We start from the raw sequence: 18,570 nt of genomic DNA on the forward strand, positions 1-18,570 counted from the left end.
CCCTCCCCCAACCCCCTACAAAACTACACTGATCATAGAAACTAAATACAGCTAACAAACATTAGAATTGTATAGATGATGATAAAAATACACATAGCTTCTCAAACAAAAACATAAGAACTGTCGAGGAATCGATGAATGGTAAAAAGACAAACGTGGGTTGAACAAATAGTTGAAATTTGCATTGTCTAATCATCAATATTCATGCATCTACAGTTGTCTACCATTGACTATCATACTGCTACAAATTCTAGACTTTCCTAATTTTTCTTAGGAAGTTACTAAGTAGGTGGTAATAGATTGATATTATAATACATTCTTGGTTGAAAAAGCAATAATATATTAAAATCTCATTTTTCATCATTAAATATATTATTTTGTAGGATGAAAAATAATGATGATGTATTACTAATTGTCTACACAAACTATATTAATCATGATTTTAGTTTATAACTGAAACAAACACCACATAATCAACAGAAATAAAGATTTGACCTAAGATAAATGAAAGCAAGATACTGATAGAAAGTATTTTTTATTATCAATAACATCGCGGAATGGCAAATTTTTAACACAAATTATATGTAAGAAGTTATACAAATGATAAAATTTGAAAACCACAAATTATGAAGTCATTCCGCGTAATACAGTGTTTATATGTTATAGTTTTGCAACTAGGCAATGTTTATCTATTATCTGAATATAATAGACTAAGATTTTCTTGTTGGATAAATTATTAACATAATGATTATATACTACAAGTAATGTCATGGTTCCCCACTCTTTTCAAGCCATGATTCTTCGCCCATTCATCTTTACCATCACAATTTTTCTATACCTTGATATTTTGTTGTGTATTATGTTTGGGAAATTATATATTTGCGAATGTATATCCATCGAGGCGCTTTCCATCAAACGGAAGAAGAGCTTCCCTCATATTTGTTTCCCTCACATAAAAACTAAAAAGCGAGAGTCTCTTTAATCTTCAGGTACTATTGATCTTAATGAAAACTTTTTTATATTCTTCACGATAAAAATCATTTATACCACAAATGTTATAGGATTCATGTCTTATTTGATAGTTGTAATTTTGTCTCATATGTTAAATTAAGTATTCTTAACTTTAATAGTAACTTAGCTTACTAGCGTTCCTATGTTAATGAGATGGATCATAGATTGTTGAAGTTTGAGTGTTCATAAATTAAATCTGTATCCATGGGATAAACCATCATATCCATACTTTCCTTGCTTTCTTTCTATATATGTTTTCTACTTTTCTTATATTCTTTATCAACTACTGAAACTTATTTATTATTTTCTTACTTTTGTAATAGATAGGGAATAGTGCTTGTATTGAGCTTCTTACAGTAGAAATAAAACTTTGATAAGCATTTTGGAGTTGGATTGTGATCTTCTCCATCAACATTCAGCAATGGCAATGAAGATGAAGGGCATCTACAAAAGCTTCAAAATGGTCTCTCAATTATTTGGTATAATTTTTACCATATTATCAGTTACTTCTAATCTTATTAAACTACATTAACTAATCTATCAAACTTTCTCGCAACGTTATACCATATAATCAAATTTTATAAGTTCCAGCCATGAAACAACTTGTTCAAATTAATCTTATGATATAAACTAATAAAAGTCTAAATTTCTTAAGTTCAAGTCTTCCCCAAGCCAAAATCATTTTCCGGTTCATTCTCTTAGCCATTATAGTCCATGTTACGTTATTCATTCATGGGAGCATTCAATTATATCTCAGAGATGTTTAATGTGATGAAATTATTTATTAAAGAAAAAGCATATAATTTGGTCAACAGTTGTGAAAGAACGAGACATGGAAATTGGACACCCAACAGAAGTAAAACATGTGAACCATGTTGGCTGGGAGGTATCCTCTGGCAGTGCACCTGCTTGGGTAAGCTCTGTACTTTTTATTTTTTCTGTCAATAGTGATATTTAGTTTCTGCTGATGTTTATTTAAAATTGAAATCCTTTTGGTGGGTGAAGTTAAGTGAGTTTAAGGCAGAAGCGGAGCCTTTGTCTCCAATACCATCATCTTTTTGTCACGCAAGCAATTCGAAGTCTTTATTGACCACTTCTTCATCCACTGGTAATATCTTTATTTTTGCATAAAATTAGTTCAGTGTAAGAATTCTAGTAAGAGTTTTAATCAATGGGATTCAATATTTATATTTCTGTTAAAATGCAGATTTTGATCAGAGATCAAGCCAACCAGTTATATCAGTTAGGCCAAGGGATGTGCCTCCCATTCCAGTAGGTCTATCCAAGATTCAAAGTAAGAGCAAGAATAGGAGAAAGTATTCATCTTCAACATCATCACCAAATCCAAGTTACCATCTCCAAAATCTTCAAGATCAACGGGTATCTAAATATTCGTTCAAATCAATGACATGTCGGTCAAACTCTAATGCGTCGTCTAATAAGTCGTCCAGATGGAAGACTTTCCAGACGACTTAATTAAGTCGTCCGATAAGTCGTCCAGCTGGGAAGACTTTCCAGACGCCTTATTATAAGTCGTCTAATAAGTCGTCCAGATGGAAGACTTTCCAGACGACTTAATTAAGTCGTCCGATAAGTCGTCCAGCTGGGAAGACTTTCCAGACGCCTTATTATAAGTCGTCTAATAAGTCGTCCAGATGGAAGACTTTCCAGACGACTTAATTAAGTCGTCCGATAAGTCGTCCAGCTGGGAAGACTTTCCAGACGCCTTATTATAAGTCGTCTAATAAGTCGTCCAGATGGAAGACTTTCCAGACGACTTAATTAAGTCGTCCGATAAGTCGTCCAGCTGGGAAGACTTTCCAGACGCCTTATTATAAGTCGTCTAATAAGTCGTCCAGATGGAAGACTTTCCAGACGACTTAATTAAGTCGTCCGATAAGTCGTCCAGCTGGGAAGACTTTCCAGACGCCTTATTATAAGTCGTCTAATAAGTCGTCCAGATGGAAGACTTTCCAGACGACTTAATTAAGTCGTCCGATAAGTCGTCCAGCTGGGAAGACTTTCCAGACGCCTTATTATAAGTCGTCTAATAAGTCGTCCAGATGGAAGACTTTCCAGACGACTTAATTAAGTCGTCCGATAAGTCGTCCAGCTGGGAAGACTTTCCAGACGCCTTATTATAAGTCGTCTAATAAGTCGTCCAGATGGAAGACTTTCCAGACGACTTAATTAAGTCGTCCGATAAGTCGTCCAGCTGGGAAGACTTTCCAGACGCCTTATTATAAGTCGTCTAATAAGTCGTCCAGATGGAAGACTTTCCAGACGACTTAATTAAGTCGTCCGATAAGTCGTCCAGCTGGGAAGACTTTCCAGACGCCTTATTATAAGTCGTCTAATAAGTCGTCCAGATGGAAGACTTTCCAGACGACTTAATTAAGTCGTCCGATAAGTCGTCCAGCTGGGAAGACTTTCCAGACGCCTTATTATAAGTCGTCTAATAAGTCGTCCAGATGGAAGACTTTCCAGACGACTTAATTAAGTCGTCCGATAAGTCGTCCAGCTGGGAAGACTTTCCAGACGCCTTATTATAAGTCGTCTAATAAGTCGTCCAGATGGAAGACTTTCCAGACGACTTAATTAAGTCGTCCGATAAGTCGTCCAGCTGGGAAGACTTTCCAGACGCCTTATTATAAGTCGTCTAATAAGTCGTCCAGATGGAAGACTTTCCAGACGACTTAATTAAGTCGTCCGATAAGTCGTCCAGCTGGGAAGACTTTCCAGACGCCTTATTATAAGTCGTCTAATAAGTCGTCCAGATGGAAGACTTTCCAGACGACTTAATTAAGTCGTCCGATAAGTCGTCCAGCTGGGAAGACTTTCCAGACGCCTTATTATAAGTCGTCTAATAAGTCGTCCAGATGGAAGACTTTCCAGACGACTTAATTAAGTCGTCCGATAAGTCGTCCAGCTGGGAAGACTTTCCAGACGCCTTATTATAAGTCGTCTAATAAGTCGTCCAGATGGAAGACTTTCCAGACGACTTAATTAAGTCGTCCGATAAGTCGTCCAGCTGGGAAGACTTTCCAGACGCCTTATTATAAGTCGTCTAATAAGTCGTCCAGATGGAAGACTTTCCAGACGACTTAATTAAGTCGTCCGATAAGTCGTCCAGCTGGGAAGACTTTCCAGACGCCTTATTATAAGTCGTCTAATAAGTCGTCCAGATGGAAGACTTTCCAGACGACTTAATTAAGTCGTCCGATAAGTCGTCCAGCTGGGAAGACTTTCCAGACGCCTTATTATAAGTCGTCTAATAAGTCGTCCAGATGGAAGACTTTCCAGACGACTTAATTAAGTCGTCCGATAAGTCGTCCAGCTGGGAAGACTTTCCAGACGCCTTATTATAAGTCGTCTAATAAGTCGTCCAGATGGAAGACTTTCCAGACGACTTAATTAAGTCGTCCGATAAGTCGTCCAGCTGGGAAGACTTTCCAGACGCCTTATTATAAGTCGTCTAATAAGTCGTCCAGATGGAAGACTTTCCAGACGACTTAATTAAGTCGTCCGATAAGTCGTCCAGCTGGGAAGACTTTCCAGACGCCTTATTATAAGTCGTCTAATAAGTCGTCCAGATGGAAGACTTTCCAGACGACTTAATTAAGTCGTCCGATAAGTCGTCCAGCTGGGAAGACTTTCCAGACGCCTTATTATAAGTCGTCTAATAAGTCGTCCAGATGGAAGACTTTCCAGACGACTTAATTAAGTCGTCCGATAAGTCGTCCAGCTGGGAAGACTTTCCAGACGCCTTATTATAAGTCGTCTAATAAGTCGTCCAGATGGAAGACTTTCCAGACGACTTAATTAAGTCGTCCGATAAGTCGTCCAGCTGGGAAGACTTTCCAGACGCCTTATTATAAGTCGTCTAATAAGTCGTCCAGATGGAAGACTTTCCAGACGACTTAATTAAGTCGTCCGATAAGTCGTCCAGCTGGGAAGACTTTCCAGACGCCTTATTATAAGTCGTCTAATAAGTCGTCCAGATGGAAGACTTTCCAGACGACTTAATTAAGTCGTCCGATAAGTCGTCCAGCTGGGAAGACTTTCCAGACGCCTTATTATAAGTCGTCTAATAAGTCGTCCAGATGGAAGACTTTCCAGACGACTTAATTAAGTCGTCCGATAAGTCGTCCAGCTGGGAAGACTTTCCAGACGCCTTATTATAAGTCGTCTAATAAGTCGTCCAGATGGAAGACTTTCCAGACGACTTAATTAAGTCGTCCGATAAGTCGTCCAGCTGGGAAGACTTTCCAGACGCCTTATTATAAGTCGTCTAATAAGTCGTCCAGATGGAAGACTTTCCAGACGACTTAATTAAGTCGTCCGATAAGTCGTCCAGCTGGGAAGACTTTCCAGACGCCTTATTATAAGTCGTCTAATAAGTCGTCCAGATGGAAGACTTTCCAGACGACTTAATTAAGTCGTCCGATAAGTCGTCCAGCTGGGAAGACTTTCCAGACGCCTTATTATAAGTCGTCTAATAAGTCGTCCAGATGGAAGACTTTCCAGACGACTTAATTAAGTCGTCCGATAAGTCGTCCAGCTGGGAAGACTTTCCAGACGCCTTATTATAAGTCGTCTAATAAGTCGTCCAGATGGAAGACTTTCCAGACGACTTAATTAAGTCGTCCGATAAGTCGTCCAGCTGGGAAGACTTTCCAGACGCCTTATTATAAGTCGTCTAATAAGTCGTCCAGATGGAAGACTTTCCAGACGACTTAATTAAGTCGTCCGATAAGTCGTCCAGCTGGGAAGACTTTCCAGACGCCTTATTATAAGTCGTCTAATAAGTCGTCCAGATGGAAGACTTTCCAGACGACTTAATTAAGTCGTCCGATAAGTCGTCCAGCTGGGAAGACTTTCCAGACGCCTTATTATAAGTCGTCTAATAAGTCGTCCAGATGGAAGACTTTCCAGACGACTTAATTAAGTCGTCCGATAAGTCGTCCAGCTGGGAAGACTTTCCAGACGCCTTATTATAAGTCGTCTAATAAGTCGTCCAGATGGAAGACTTTCCAGACGACTTAATTAAGTCGTCCGATAAGTCGTCCAGCTGGGAAGACTTTCCAGACGCCTTATTATAAGTCGTCTAATAAGTCGTCCAGATGGAAGACTTTCCAGACGACTTAATTAAGTCGTCCGATAAGTCGTCCAGCTGGGAAGACTTTCCAGACGCCTTATTATAAGTCGTCTAATAAGTCGTCCAGATGGAAGACTTTCCAGACGACTTAATTAAGTCGTCCGATAAGTCGTCCAGCTGGGAAGACTTTCCAGACGCCTTATTATAAGTCGTCTAATAAGTCGTCCAGATGGAAGACTTTCCAGACGACTTAATTAAGTCGTCCGATAAGTCGTCCAGCTGGGAAGACTTTCCAGACGCCTTATTATAAGTCGTCTAATAAGTCGTCCAGATGGAAGACTTTCCAGACGACTTAATTAAGTCGTCCGATAAGTCGTCCAGCTGGGAAGACTTTCCAGACGCCTTATTATAAGTCGTCTAATAAGTCGTCCAGATGGAAGACTTTCCAGACGACTTAATTAAGTCGTCCGATAAGTCGTCCAGCTGGGAAGACTTTCCAGACGCCTTATTATAAGTCGTCTAATAAGTCGTCCAGATGGAAGACTTTCCAGACGACTTAATTAAGTCGTCCGATAAGTCGTCCAGCTGGGAAGACTTTCCAGACGCCTTATTATAAGTCGTCTAATAAGTCGTCCAGATGGAAGACTTTCCAGACGACTTAATTAAGTCGTCCGATAAGTCGTCCAGCTGGGAAGACTTTCCAGACGCCTTATTATAAGTCGTCTAATAAGTCGTCCAGATGGAAGACTTTCCAGACGACTTAATTAAGTCGTCCGATAAGTCGTCCAGCTGGGAAGACTTTCCAGACGCCTTATTATAAGTCGTCTAATAAGTCGTCCAGATGGAAGACTTTCCAGACGACTTAATTAAGTCGTCCGATAAGTCGTCCAGCTGGGAAGACTTTCCAGACGCCTTATTATAAGTCGTCTAATAAGTCGTCCAGATGGAAGACTTTCCAGACGACTTAATTAAGTCGTCCGATAAGTCGTCCAGCTGGGAAGACTTTCCAGACGCCTTATTATAAGTCGTCTAATAAGTCGTCCAGATGGAAGACTTTCCAGACGACTTAATTAAGTCGTCCGATAAGTCGTCCAGCTGGGAAGACTTTCCAGACGCCTTATTATAAGTCGTCTAATAAGTCGTCCAGATGGAAGACTTTCCAGACGACTTAATTAAGTCGTCCGATAAGTCGTCCAGCTGGGAAGACTTTCCAGACGCCTTATTATAAGTCGTCTAATAAGTCGTCCAGATGGAAGACTTTCCAGACGACTTAATTAAGTCGTCCGATAAGTCGTCCAGCTGGGAAGACTTTCCAGACGCCTTATTATAAGTCGTCTAATAAGTCGTCCAGATGGAAGACTTTCCAGACGACTTAATTAAGTCGTCCGATAAGTCGTCCAGCTGGGAAGACTTTCCAGACGCCTTATTATAAGTCGTCTAATAAGTCGTCCAGATGGAAGACTTTCCAGACGACTTAATTAAGTCGTCCGATAAGTCGTCCAGCTGGGAAGACTTTCCAGACGCCTTATTATAAGTCGTCTAATAAGTCGTCCAGATGGAAGACTTTCCAGACGACTTAATTAAGTCGTCCGATAAGTCGTCCAGCTGGGAAGACTTTCCAGACGCCTTATTATAAGTCGTCTAATAAGTCGTCCAGATGGAAGACTTTCCAGACGACTTAATTAAGTCGTCCGATAAGTCGTCCAGCTGGGAAGACTTTCCAGACGCCTTATTATAAGTCGTCTAATAAGTCGTCCAGATGGAAGACTTTCCAGACGACTTAATTAAGTCGTCCGATAAGTCGTCCAGCTGGGAAGACTTTCCAGACGCCTTATTATAAGTCGTCTAATAAGTCGTCCAGATGGAAGACTTTCCAGACGACTTAATTAAGTCGTCCGATAAGTCGTCCAGCTGGGAAGACTTTCCAGACGCCTTATTATAAGTCGTCTAATAAGTCGTCCAGATGGAAGACTTTCCAGACGACTTAATTAAGTCGTCCGATAAGTCGTCCAGCTGGGAAGACTTTCCAGACGCCTTATTATAAGTCGTCTAATAAGTCGTCCAGATGGAAGACTTTCCAGACGACTTATAATAAGTCGTCTGCGCAGTCTTTTGGATTGAAGTAAATACCTGACTCAAGATAGCAGCTTTCATTGATCTGCGGCCTCTGCTGCCCTCGTAAGCCAGTATCGGTGGAGACGGACTGTCTGCTCTGGGACCACCAATACTAGCACCCAATTCCGGCATAGCTGTGTACGTCTAGACCTGAAGAACTTGTATAAACCCATCCACGGTGTAACAGCCAGCAATTTCTTTGTTCCACAAAGAGTCCATCAGCACCTTAAACGCGACTCTCCCCCATGGATAATTCTCAAACCGTTCTAAATCCATCACTAGCCTTGCCAGAGTAGATCGTGTAGCGGTTGAAAACTTTCTCCCTTCAATGAATCCAGTGAAGATGGAGAGGTACGCGAGCCGCTTGCGATCTTCCCTGGACCAATCCCCGCATCTCTTCAGTGCTGCTATTATCTGATCAGTAGTTGGCCCAGCTTCCAGATGAACTCCCAGCATCCCCCAGAAAGAAACCATCTCTGGGGTAACGTCACATTTTGGTGTCTCAAGGTCCTCGATGTACTCGCAGTTTAGACCAGTGAGGTTTTCAAACTCTAACAGTGAAAACCTCAAAGGTTCTGGACCAACGAGAGACCACATCTCATACTTCTTCTTAATGTCCAGCTTGAAACTGAGCATGTAGTGAACCAGCCTTGAAGCCCAACCAAATCCCTGCTCCTTGAACTTGATGAAAACTCCCAAACTCGACTCCTTGAGCTCTTCAAATTCGTCATCAGTAAGAGCTTTCCTAAGAGCAGTATGCAACTTGCTGTTATCCGTATGATACGAAATGCTATTGTGGGCTTCTGGTTCTTCCCCTGATGTGTATAACCTACGGGGGAGTTCTGGAATATCCATCCTTTTTGTCTGCAAAATAATCAAAGACAACAATATAAGTCCAGACGACTTAGTAGACGACTTAAATTACTTACAAGTCTTCCAGTCGCAGAAGGAGTTGGAGTACTCGTCATTGCGGTTATAGATCTGAAAAAATAAACGTGAAACGGTGAGAATGAGTAAATTGATAGAGACAACGTTTTATGTTCATCTTTTTCTCGAGATTGATGACTTAGCGGCGTTAGCGTTTACAGATAAACGGCGCTAAGGTTTACAGAGAAACGGCGCTAAGGTTTACAGAGAAACGGCGCTAAGGTTTACAGAGAAACGGCGCTAAGGTTTACAGAGAAACGGCGCTAAGGTTTACAGAGAAACGGCGCTAAGGTTTACAGAGAAACGGCGCTAAGGTTTACAGAGAAACGGCGCTAAGGTTTACAGAGAAACGGCGCTAAGGTTTACAGAGAAAAGATAGCCGACGTTGAGAACGATGGTTTGTTCGGAAATCGTGGGAATTCGAAATCGCCTTTGAGAGAGAACTGTTAGGGTTTCTGAATTTCGCGAAAAATAAAACAAAAAAATAAAAATTTTTGGGTTTGACTCCAAGTTTTGAGTCACACTTGGCAATTCTCCCAATGCTTAAAGGTAAATTCAAAGGGGCAATGAAAAACAGAAACAAAGCTTGTGTCACAATATGTATAAGGGATATTTTGGTAGTTCTCGTGATTTTCTTTCTGGTCAGACTTCTCGGTTACACTCTAATGCATAAAGGTACGTGAATTCAAAAGTGCAATGAAAACAAAGAATCAAAGCTTGTGTCACATTGTGTATAAGGGATATTTTGGTAGTTCTCGTGATTTTCTTTCTGCTCAGACTTCTCGGTTACACTCTAATGCATAAAGGTGAATCCAAAAGTGCAATGAAAACAAAGAATCAAAGCTTGTGTCACATTGTGTATAAGGGACATTTTGGTAGTTCTCGTGATTTTCTTTTTCCTCAAAAATTTTGTGTTGCCCAACGCCCGAGACCGAAGACCGAAGACAATTCACGGTGACCCACATGGTGACCAGCGCAAGTTAAGTCTTTGATCACTTCGGTCTCTAATCTGAACCACCTCACGCTCGGCTATCAAAAAAAAAGTATACAAATGAAAAGAATATTAATGAAGTATACAAATGGAAAGAATATATATTAATTGCGGTAAGAAATTATTTAGCTAGTTTTTTTATCAAAGAAATTATTTAGTTAGTTATAATTAGTTTTCCATTCTTTTTTTTTCGACAATTTTTTCCATTCTTATTAGGGAAATAAAAAATATTAGGCTATATTTAATAGCAAAATAAGTAAGTAAGTAAAAACACGTTCTCTCTTTTATGAATTCTTGGTTAGGTTCTTTTTCTATAAAGAAAATAGTCTTGAATTTGTTTCAAGTTTAGTTACTTCAAAAAAGTGGGTATACAGTACAAATTCTATAAATTATTAATGTTAATTTTTGTAATTATTAATTTTAAAATATACTTTGTATGTAACATAAAAATAATTGATTTAATGGTTATATATTGATTAAAAATTAGAGATGGATTTCATTATGATTAAAACAAACAATATAGCATTTTTATTCATATATTAATTATTATTTTATTATTTTATTGAGATTAAATATTATATAAAAAGTTTAACAAATTATTATCTTATTAGTAGTGTTATATTTTGAACTGATATTTTCGTGTGTATAAATATTAATTTATAAGTTTCTATTTCTCTTTGATAGAAGCCGAACTAACAACCATGGTGCTTTTAGTTGCCTAAGAGCATGTTTATCAGTTTGTCTCTTACACCATCTCCAACCCACCCTTATTTCTATCTCTATATTTTTCTCTAAAATAGAGAAACTCTATTATAGATGTGAAAATGCTCCAATGTATGCTTCTATAATAGAGTTCATCTATTTTAGAGCAAAATATAGAGAAAAATTACTTTTTGCCAATATATTTAGAGGTAGAAATATCATATATCTATATTTTTCTCTATAAATAGAGAAACTCTATTATACAGGCATACATTCGAGCATTTTCACCTCTATAATAGAGATCTCTATTTTAGAGGAAAATATACAGGTGTACATTGGAGATGCTCTATTTTAGCCTAGATTTTTTAAAAAAATTTATTTTTTATTTTTTTTGGCCGATAAAAAAAATTAAAAAAAAAGACCAATCGCGGACCGCCACGTATCGTGGATCCCGCAAAACAGTCTAAGAAACGGAACGAAAACGTCCTTCTTTTGCATATACAAGCAATGTCTTTTGTCTCTTCTGTGGGGTCCATAAATTTTTAATTATTTTTTTTGGTTATGAAACCAAGGGTAAGCAACCTATAAAGGCCCATATTGGGAACTCGTGTTATCTTATTTATACCAAACACATACACTATACATATCTTGTAGACAACCAGACTCTTAGAAGTAGATAATCTGATAAAGAAACATAGTATGTAGTAGCCTGAGACGCCATCAAAAAGCATGAGGCCCAGGCTTAAAGTTTTGACGGCCGGATACAATCCCATTTTAAAAATTGGAGAAATGTGTGGAATAAATAAGAGAAGTTTTCTAGAATGATTCTACGAAAGTTTAAGTAAAACCTCATAAGTTTTATTAATCTACCCATAAAATTTAGATTTGAAGGATGGAGTTTTAAGGGGAACAAGGTGGGTTTATAAATTTAAAAATAAATAAATAAATTAAAAATTTATAATAATTTTTTTAAATAGTTTTACTAAAAACATTTTGGATTCTAAAATAAGGTTTTGACTTTTTTGAAAATAAAATTTATAATAAGTTTGAGTTCAAAAATAATAAAAAAAATCGTTTTATTTTTTTATTAGTTATTTAAATAATTATTTATATTTAAATATCTCTAAAATAAGGATATAATGATTTTTTTTTTGTTGACATCTAGTATTTTTATTAACGGGTCAAGGCACAAACAGACCCGGCCCAACTAAAAACATTACAAGGAAGTCCAACCAACGGGCCGAAACTAAACAAACTACTTGGGCCGTAAGTCCAAGGGTGAAAACCGTTGAGGAAGATGTCGACTCATCCCACCACGTGGACGAACGCCCTGCGTCCTGAGACACGCGTCAAGGAGAGAAGAAGCAATCTTCCACCGGCGCTTCAGTGGAGATTCGACGGAACTCCGCCGCCAAGCAGAGCCAGGCCAGTGAATAACGACTCACGACGGAGCCATCTTCACAGCGGAACAAGTCACACACCGGATATGCGTTCCCAAAAAGACAAATCGTCTACGATCTAACCCACCACCATCGATCTTCCTGCAAGATGAACGGTCATCTTTATAGATGAAGAAAAGCCCGAAGATGAAACGGCTCGAGAAGAAGAGAGGAAGAGATTAATCGAGGCTGAGGAAAGAGAGTTGATTGGGCAGAGAGAAACCGGAAACGCCGATTAACGAACCGGAAAAAGCCCCGGAGGTAAGCCGCTGCCGCTTTCGAGAAGAAACACGACACGGAGACAAAGCCGGATAGCTCCGTCGAGAAGACCGCGAGCCACCGGAGGCAGAAGCCGGATATACTCGTCGAACTGACCGCAATATACCGGAGGCGAAATCACCGATAAGAACCGGCGAGATCCCAAAGTTTCAATTCAATCTCTCCCTTGTGGAAGATACGAGAGAGAGAACAAGGAAGAGAGAGAAACTTTTCTTTTTTCACTGGGTAGAATGATCTTTTACTTATATAATGAATCTCTTTGGTCATTTTCTTCTTTATTGACTATTTTAATGAGAAATTTAGAGTATTGCCAAATAAACAATACATATATATTATAAAATCATATAATAATAATAATTAAAAGGGGAATAAGAGCATCATACAGCCTGTCCACGTCGGCATCAAAAATCGTCCAATGGATAGCTGTTTATTGTCCACGTAGGCAGTTGGTGGGATCCGCCGAAAAAAATCTGTGTGTTAATCGTTCCAAGGCTTAATTATTTCGTTTTCTTCGGTGGCCTTATGGACGATGCTCCGTGGCCCATTAAGCATATGTGCCTATGTCCATTTTACTGGGACCGAATCGTGACACAAAAAAAATCCTCTTTATCTCCTCATCTTCCTCGACAGTTTAGATTTAGGGTTTCTCCATCAAAACTATTCACTTCACAACCACAAACGTATCCTTTCTACTTCTCAAATTAAATTCATAAACTGTTCATCTTTCTCTATCTATACATCCTCCAGTCTTTACTCAGCCTATCAATAATGGTTGGGTTTCGAAATTCTCACCAATAAATAGTTCATCACAGAACGAGCCCTTCCTCTACCTGCTTCTGTTGCTCAAGCCGTCCGCCACTCAACTTTTGAGGCTCTTTGACTTGCCTGGACTTCTCAATTCATTGTTGCTCGCCTCCTCAGCTTCTGGGAGCATCAGACAGCCTGTCTCAGCTTCTGGGAGACGCCGGACGTCAAGAAAAACGCAGGTACTTCCATATTTTGTGTTTTTGTTTTTAAGTTTTGAAATACTAATATTTGTTTACTTTAAATTAGTGTGGGTTTTGTCAAGCCAGAGCCAAATCGGCAGACATCTCCATGCGCTGGACAACGACATCAAACTTCACGCTCTGCCGGAGAAACATCACATGACACAGCCAGAGAGTTGGAACCATCACACGCCTTGGAGGAAGACGATGGTAATGGAGAGTCAAACGCAAACACTGGTGTGGCTTTAGTATGGAGAGGTTCTCAGATGTGACTGAGGAAGAAAGAAGGATCTCGATTCCATATAGTATAACATCTAACTTTGAAAGTATTGAACGTTAATCTTCGGCTCTACTTAATCTAATGTGTTTGTGATGTCCACTTAAGTTTTCTTCCAACCTTTCAGGAAAGCTCACGAGCACTCATTCACCGTGAAGCCTGCTTTTTCTGTTGGGAGTAATCTGAAGCCTTCTGCTGCAAGAAAAGAACTCAAGTGTCCTTTGGTTTCTACTAGGGAGCGGTTTAAGTGGTGTTGGTTTCATGTCGGTGCAACTACACAAGTAGATATCTATTGCTGTGGTTTTAGCCATGTTTGTGTCTTTATTCTCTTCAGATCATTTTTTTTTTGTTGGATCCGGAATCAAGGTTGTTTTTCAATGTGTTTAAATTATAAACAAGAGAGATGTGAAGTATTTTTAAATTGTGTACACATGGAAATATAATAAAAGATAGGAATACCATGATCAAGAAGTTACCCGGAGTTGCTAGCTCAGCTGGAAACACCTTCTTCCCAAAGGGTAGAGGTGCCAGGTTCGAATCTCAGCAGCTGCGGGGAGGGGATTAAACAACCTGCTCCTGTTTGATTAAAAGGATGAGATCACAACAAACGATTTAACGCCAAACTAGTTAGACTCCTTTCGCTAACTTCAGTTAACGCATATTAGTATATTACTCAATTTTGTTATCTGACAAAAAAAATACACGTTAGTTATTTTAAAATGATGTATCATAAATTTAAACATAAATCTTTCAATGATAATCAAACTAGAGGCACATGCTGACTATGTTGAACCAATTGTATAAACTAAGTATTTGAAATTCGTTTCCATAAAAAAAAAGTATTTTGAAATTCTTTTCAGGTCATACATATACACTTGATAATCTCATGCAATTAAGTCATATTGTATCTATCATTTATCTCCATATTTTAGAGTACTTGTTTTTTTTTCTTCGATTATAACCAAAATAAAATTGCTTCTTAAGAAAAGAAGGTACTAGTTTTTTTTTTTTGAGCAACAAGAAGAAGGTACTAGTTAAGATTGTGTAATTATAGTTTCTTTTCTGATATATTAATCTTTGGGAAAATTGACAAAACAAAATAAAAAAACAACATAGTTGACCATAAGGTATAAATCCAACTTTGTCCATTTTATCTCTTTTTTACCTTTTCATTTCTGAAACTTAATAAAATAAATAGTTTTATGAATCAAAAAAATTATTAAAAAAATAAACAATTAATGGAACACTCATATACACAAGCACATATTTTTATTTTTTTGAAAAACTTGATAAATAGAATTTTCAATTTACGTTCTACTAAAAGTAGAATTCGTCTTCCACGAAAATTGGGTTAGTAGAAAGCAAAATATAGAATATACACGTCCATCTACTTGTTTTGGAACGTAAAATCTACTTTTGATTCAATATCTAAATATGAAAAATGTGCATTCTACTAATTGTAAAGATATCTACTTTTATGAAAAATGCAGTTTCTACTTTTAACAAGTATTCTAACATTTCTCGAACGTGAAATCTGAAAACTACACGAACGTCTACAAAAGGTAGAAATTCCATTCCATATTTTTGTCATGGTTCTACGCATTGTAGAAGGTGTCTTCTACAGATAAGATCACCTGTTTTTGGCGAAAATTAAGGAAATTTAGTTAACAAAATATTCTAACTTCCTAAAATGGTTCTGATCGATTTTCTTTGTCAAAATTTCAAAAAAAAAAAAACGATTTTGCCTTTTTTTCTTCATGAATCTATGATTTTTTCATAGTTTCTCTTGTGATTTTCAGAAACTCTTGTTCTAGATTAGATGCATATCGATACAACATGTGGTCTTTGGGAATTAGGTGCAACTACGGGAAGGATTTTTTCGGCTGATGGCAAAGAGGATAGGCTACTGTTAGTGGAATCAAATTGTACTTTAGATGAATTAAACATGATGGTTTTGGAGGATTTTGGTATGGAAGAAGAAATCATAGCCGATTTGGAGTTGAGTTATCTACGTGTTGAGTTGATCAATACATCAGGATGTCCACCTGTGATCATTGCAAACGATCGACAGCTTCAGAATTTTGTTTGTTTTGTTCAAAAGAGTGATTCTACTCGATTGTGTGTAACATGTAAAGCCAAGGCTGAGAATCCGAATGAAGCAGCCTTTGATCTTAACAAATCGCCAGCTGATCCATGTACTGATGAAGAGGAAGAAAACTCGTTTGACAGTGGGGACGAATCAGCTTCTGTGTATGCTGAGAGGCATAGCGGGAAGAAGAATGAAAAGCGGAAAGGAGTCGCAGTTGATGAGGATGGGGACTATGATGCTGATACCATGATCTCTGAGAAAGAGAACATACATAATATGTCAAAGTTTTCTCTGCTCCATGTTGCTAAGATGAGACCATTTTTGAGAACAAAACTTTGTTGAAGCCGAATTTCGAGATATGTGCAATGAAGCATAACTTTGACTACCAGGTTATCAAAATGGATAGACAACTTTGGTATGTTAGATGTGCGGATAATGCATGCAATTGGGGTGTTCGAAAAGAGTGTCTGAAGGATTCTACATATTTCATGATCAAGAAGTATGTCGGTAAACATACATGCGCACCTTCAAGCAAAACCAAAACGGGTAAAACTGCTTCAGCAAAAACTATAGACAGTCTGATTATGCACAAGTATGAAGGCGTCAAGGAAGGGCCGAAATGTAATGATATCATACAGATTATGCGTAGTGATCATGATGTGAGATCTCAAAATCTTTAGCATGGGATGCGCGTGAATATGTGATCAATGCAGTTAGAGGTATTCCAGAGAGAAGTTATGGGAAAATACCAAAATACTTGCACATGCTGAGAGAGGCTAATCCAGGTACACACTCATCTTATGAGATTGACGGAAATGAGAATTTTTGGTACCTGTTTATTGCATTTGGGCAATCGATAAGAGGATTTAACAGAGTCATGAGGCGGGTTATTGTGATCGATGGGACCTTTTTGAAGAATAAATACAAAGGAGTTTTACTGGTTGCAACTGCTGTAGACGAAAATTCTAATTTGTATCCTATTGCGTTTTGAATAGTCGACTCAGAGAATGAGCGTTCTTGGGAATGGTTTATGAGACAACTTAAGGTTTTCATTGCAGATGATTTTGATTTGGCTTTTATTTCAGACCGACATGGGTCTATCGCTAAGGCACTTGAAAATGTGTATCCATCAGCTAGACACGGTATTTGTATTCATCATTTGTTGAATAATGTGGTCACATATTTACATGGGAAAGGACTTTCTGGGTTGGTTTCAAAGGCGTCCAAGGCTTATCGAGTTTCTGAGTTTGAGAAGACATTTGCTAATGTGTGTAATATCAGTCAGGCAATTGGAAATTACCTTAGGGAAGCTGATGTGCAAAAATGGGCTAGATGTCAATTCCCTAGATACATATACGACATAAGGACAACCAATCCTGCTGAATCTATCAACTCTGCTTTGCGTTCACCGAGAGAGCATCCAGTCATTCCTTTGTTGGACAGTATCAGGGAAATGTTGACACGGTGGTTTTATGAGCGTAAGAAACTGATTTCAAAGCATAAACATCCTCTGACCAAAGATGTAGAGAAAAAAAATAGACAGGAGAATCGGGAAAGGCTCCACATTTGTAGTTTACCCTGTTAGTGTTGGTCGATTGCTTGTTAGAGGTGATAAATTCGACTGCTAAGTTGATTTGGATAGAAGGACTTGTTCATGTGGAAAGTACAACCTTATGAAGATCCCTTGTAAGCATGCAATTAAAGCTGGTTTTCATGTTGGAAGAGAGCCACACACATTGACTGATTTGATGTATACGACAGGAGCTTGGAGAGAAGCTTATAAAGAAAGCATAAATCCTATTGATTTTCCTGAGGATGCTTGGTTTATCCAGAAGATGTTAAGAAAGTCATTGTTCTACCACCAGAGACAAGAAGATTAGTTGGAAGGAAAAGAAAACGCAGATATGAAACTGCGGAAGACAAAATTCGGTCATCATAAATATCACGAAAGAAGCAGCCTCGGAAGTGTAGTTGATGTGGTATTAGTGGGCACAACAGAGCAACTTGTAAAGTACCAATATAGTCAGTCACAAATGGTAAGGGGTCAGCTTATATAGGCAGTCCATTTATGTGTTTTTATAGCTTGGTTTATGTGTTTCATGTATGGTTCTTTGTGTCACAGGTTGCTCTGTTCAAGTATGCAAGTGGTGGTAGATGGCGAGCTAGGTGTTTGAACGGGATTCAGTCGACTAAGATGGAAGAAGTCATAAATGGGATGACTAAAGACGTTTTATTTAGATCTTGTTTAAAGGGTTACAAGAGTGACAAGAAGATTCAAGAGCAACAAGATAGAAGAGTAACAAGATCAAAGAGATAACCTAAAACCCTAGATCTAGCCGCTCAGTGTGTTCAATGGTCCAAAAGTCCCCTTCTTGTTGCTTCATTCTCCCTTTTTATAGGACTCCTGCCCCAGATACCCTAGTTTCGTGCCCCTTTGGGCCTTGATGCGAGAGGCCGAGTTATACGGGCCTGAACAAGGCTCCCTCTAAGCCGGGCATTTTTAGCCGACTTACTCGACCGGCTAAAAATACTCTAAGGTCAAGCCGATAGGTTTAACCACCGAGCCGACCAAATCGATCCGACTTGCTGGATTAGGGCCTGTTATTCGATGGGCCTTGTGGAGGGATGTAATCCATCTCCTACAATAAGTCCCCCC

At 38.6% G+C, this 18,570-nt stretch overlaps 1 protein-coding gene and 1 long non-coding RNA gene across 3 annotated transcripts; both read left to right on the forward strand.

The window, feature by feature from the left end:
- The first annotated feature begins 900 nt into the window (after positions 1–900).
- Positions 901–9,798, forward strand: LOC106302461 (CRIB domain-containing protein RIC11-like). Its single transcript, XM_013738969.1, has 6 exons — positions 901–989; positions 1,335–1,490; positions 1,827–1,924; positions 2,017–2,119; positions 2,219–2,441; positions 9,695–9,798. Exons 2-6 carry the CDS (start codon positions 1,433–1,435, stop codon positions 9,696–9,698), a joined length of 486 nt encoding a protein of 161 aa, XP_013594423.1. The 5' UTR covers positions 901–989; positions 1,335–1,432; the 3' UTR covers positions 9,699–9,798.
- A 3,344-nt stretch (positions 9,799–13,142) lies between these two features.
- Positions 13,143–14,255, forward strand: LOC106300244. Of its 2 annotated transcripts, none has more exons than XR_001261991.1 (3): positions 13,143–13,548; positions 13,616–13,874; positions 13,953–14,255. It is a non-coding gene; the product is annotated as an uncharacterized LOC106300244 (long non-coding RNA). The 2 variants fall into 2 exon arrangements; XR_001261993.1 differs by having other exon boundaries at positions 13,144–13,548; positions 13,616–13,853.
- Positions 14,256–18,570: the final 4,315 nt, after the last annotated feature.

Source organism: Brassica oleracea, chromosome C1 (genome assembly GCF_000695525.1).
Source record: "Brassica oleracea var. oleracea cultivar TO1000 chromosome C1, BOL, whole genome shotgun sequence".
NCBI classification, from domain to species: domain Eukaryota; kingdom Viridiplantae; phylum Streptophyta; class Magnoliopsida; order Brassicales; family Brassicaceae; genus Brassica; species Brassica oleracea.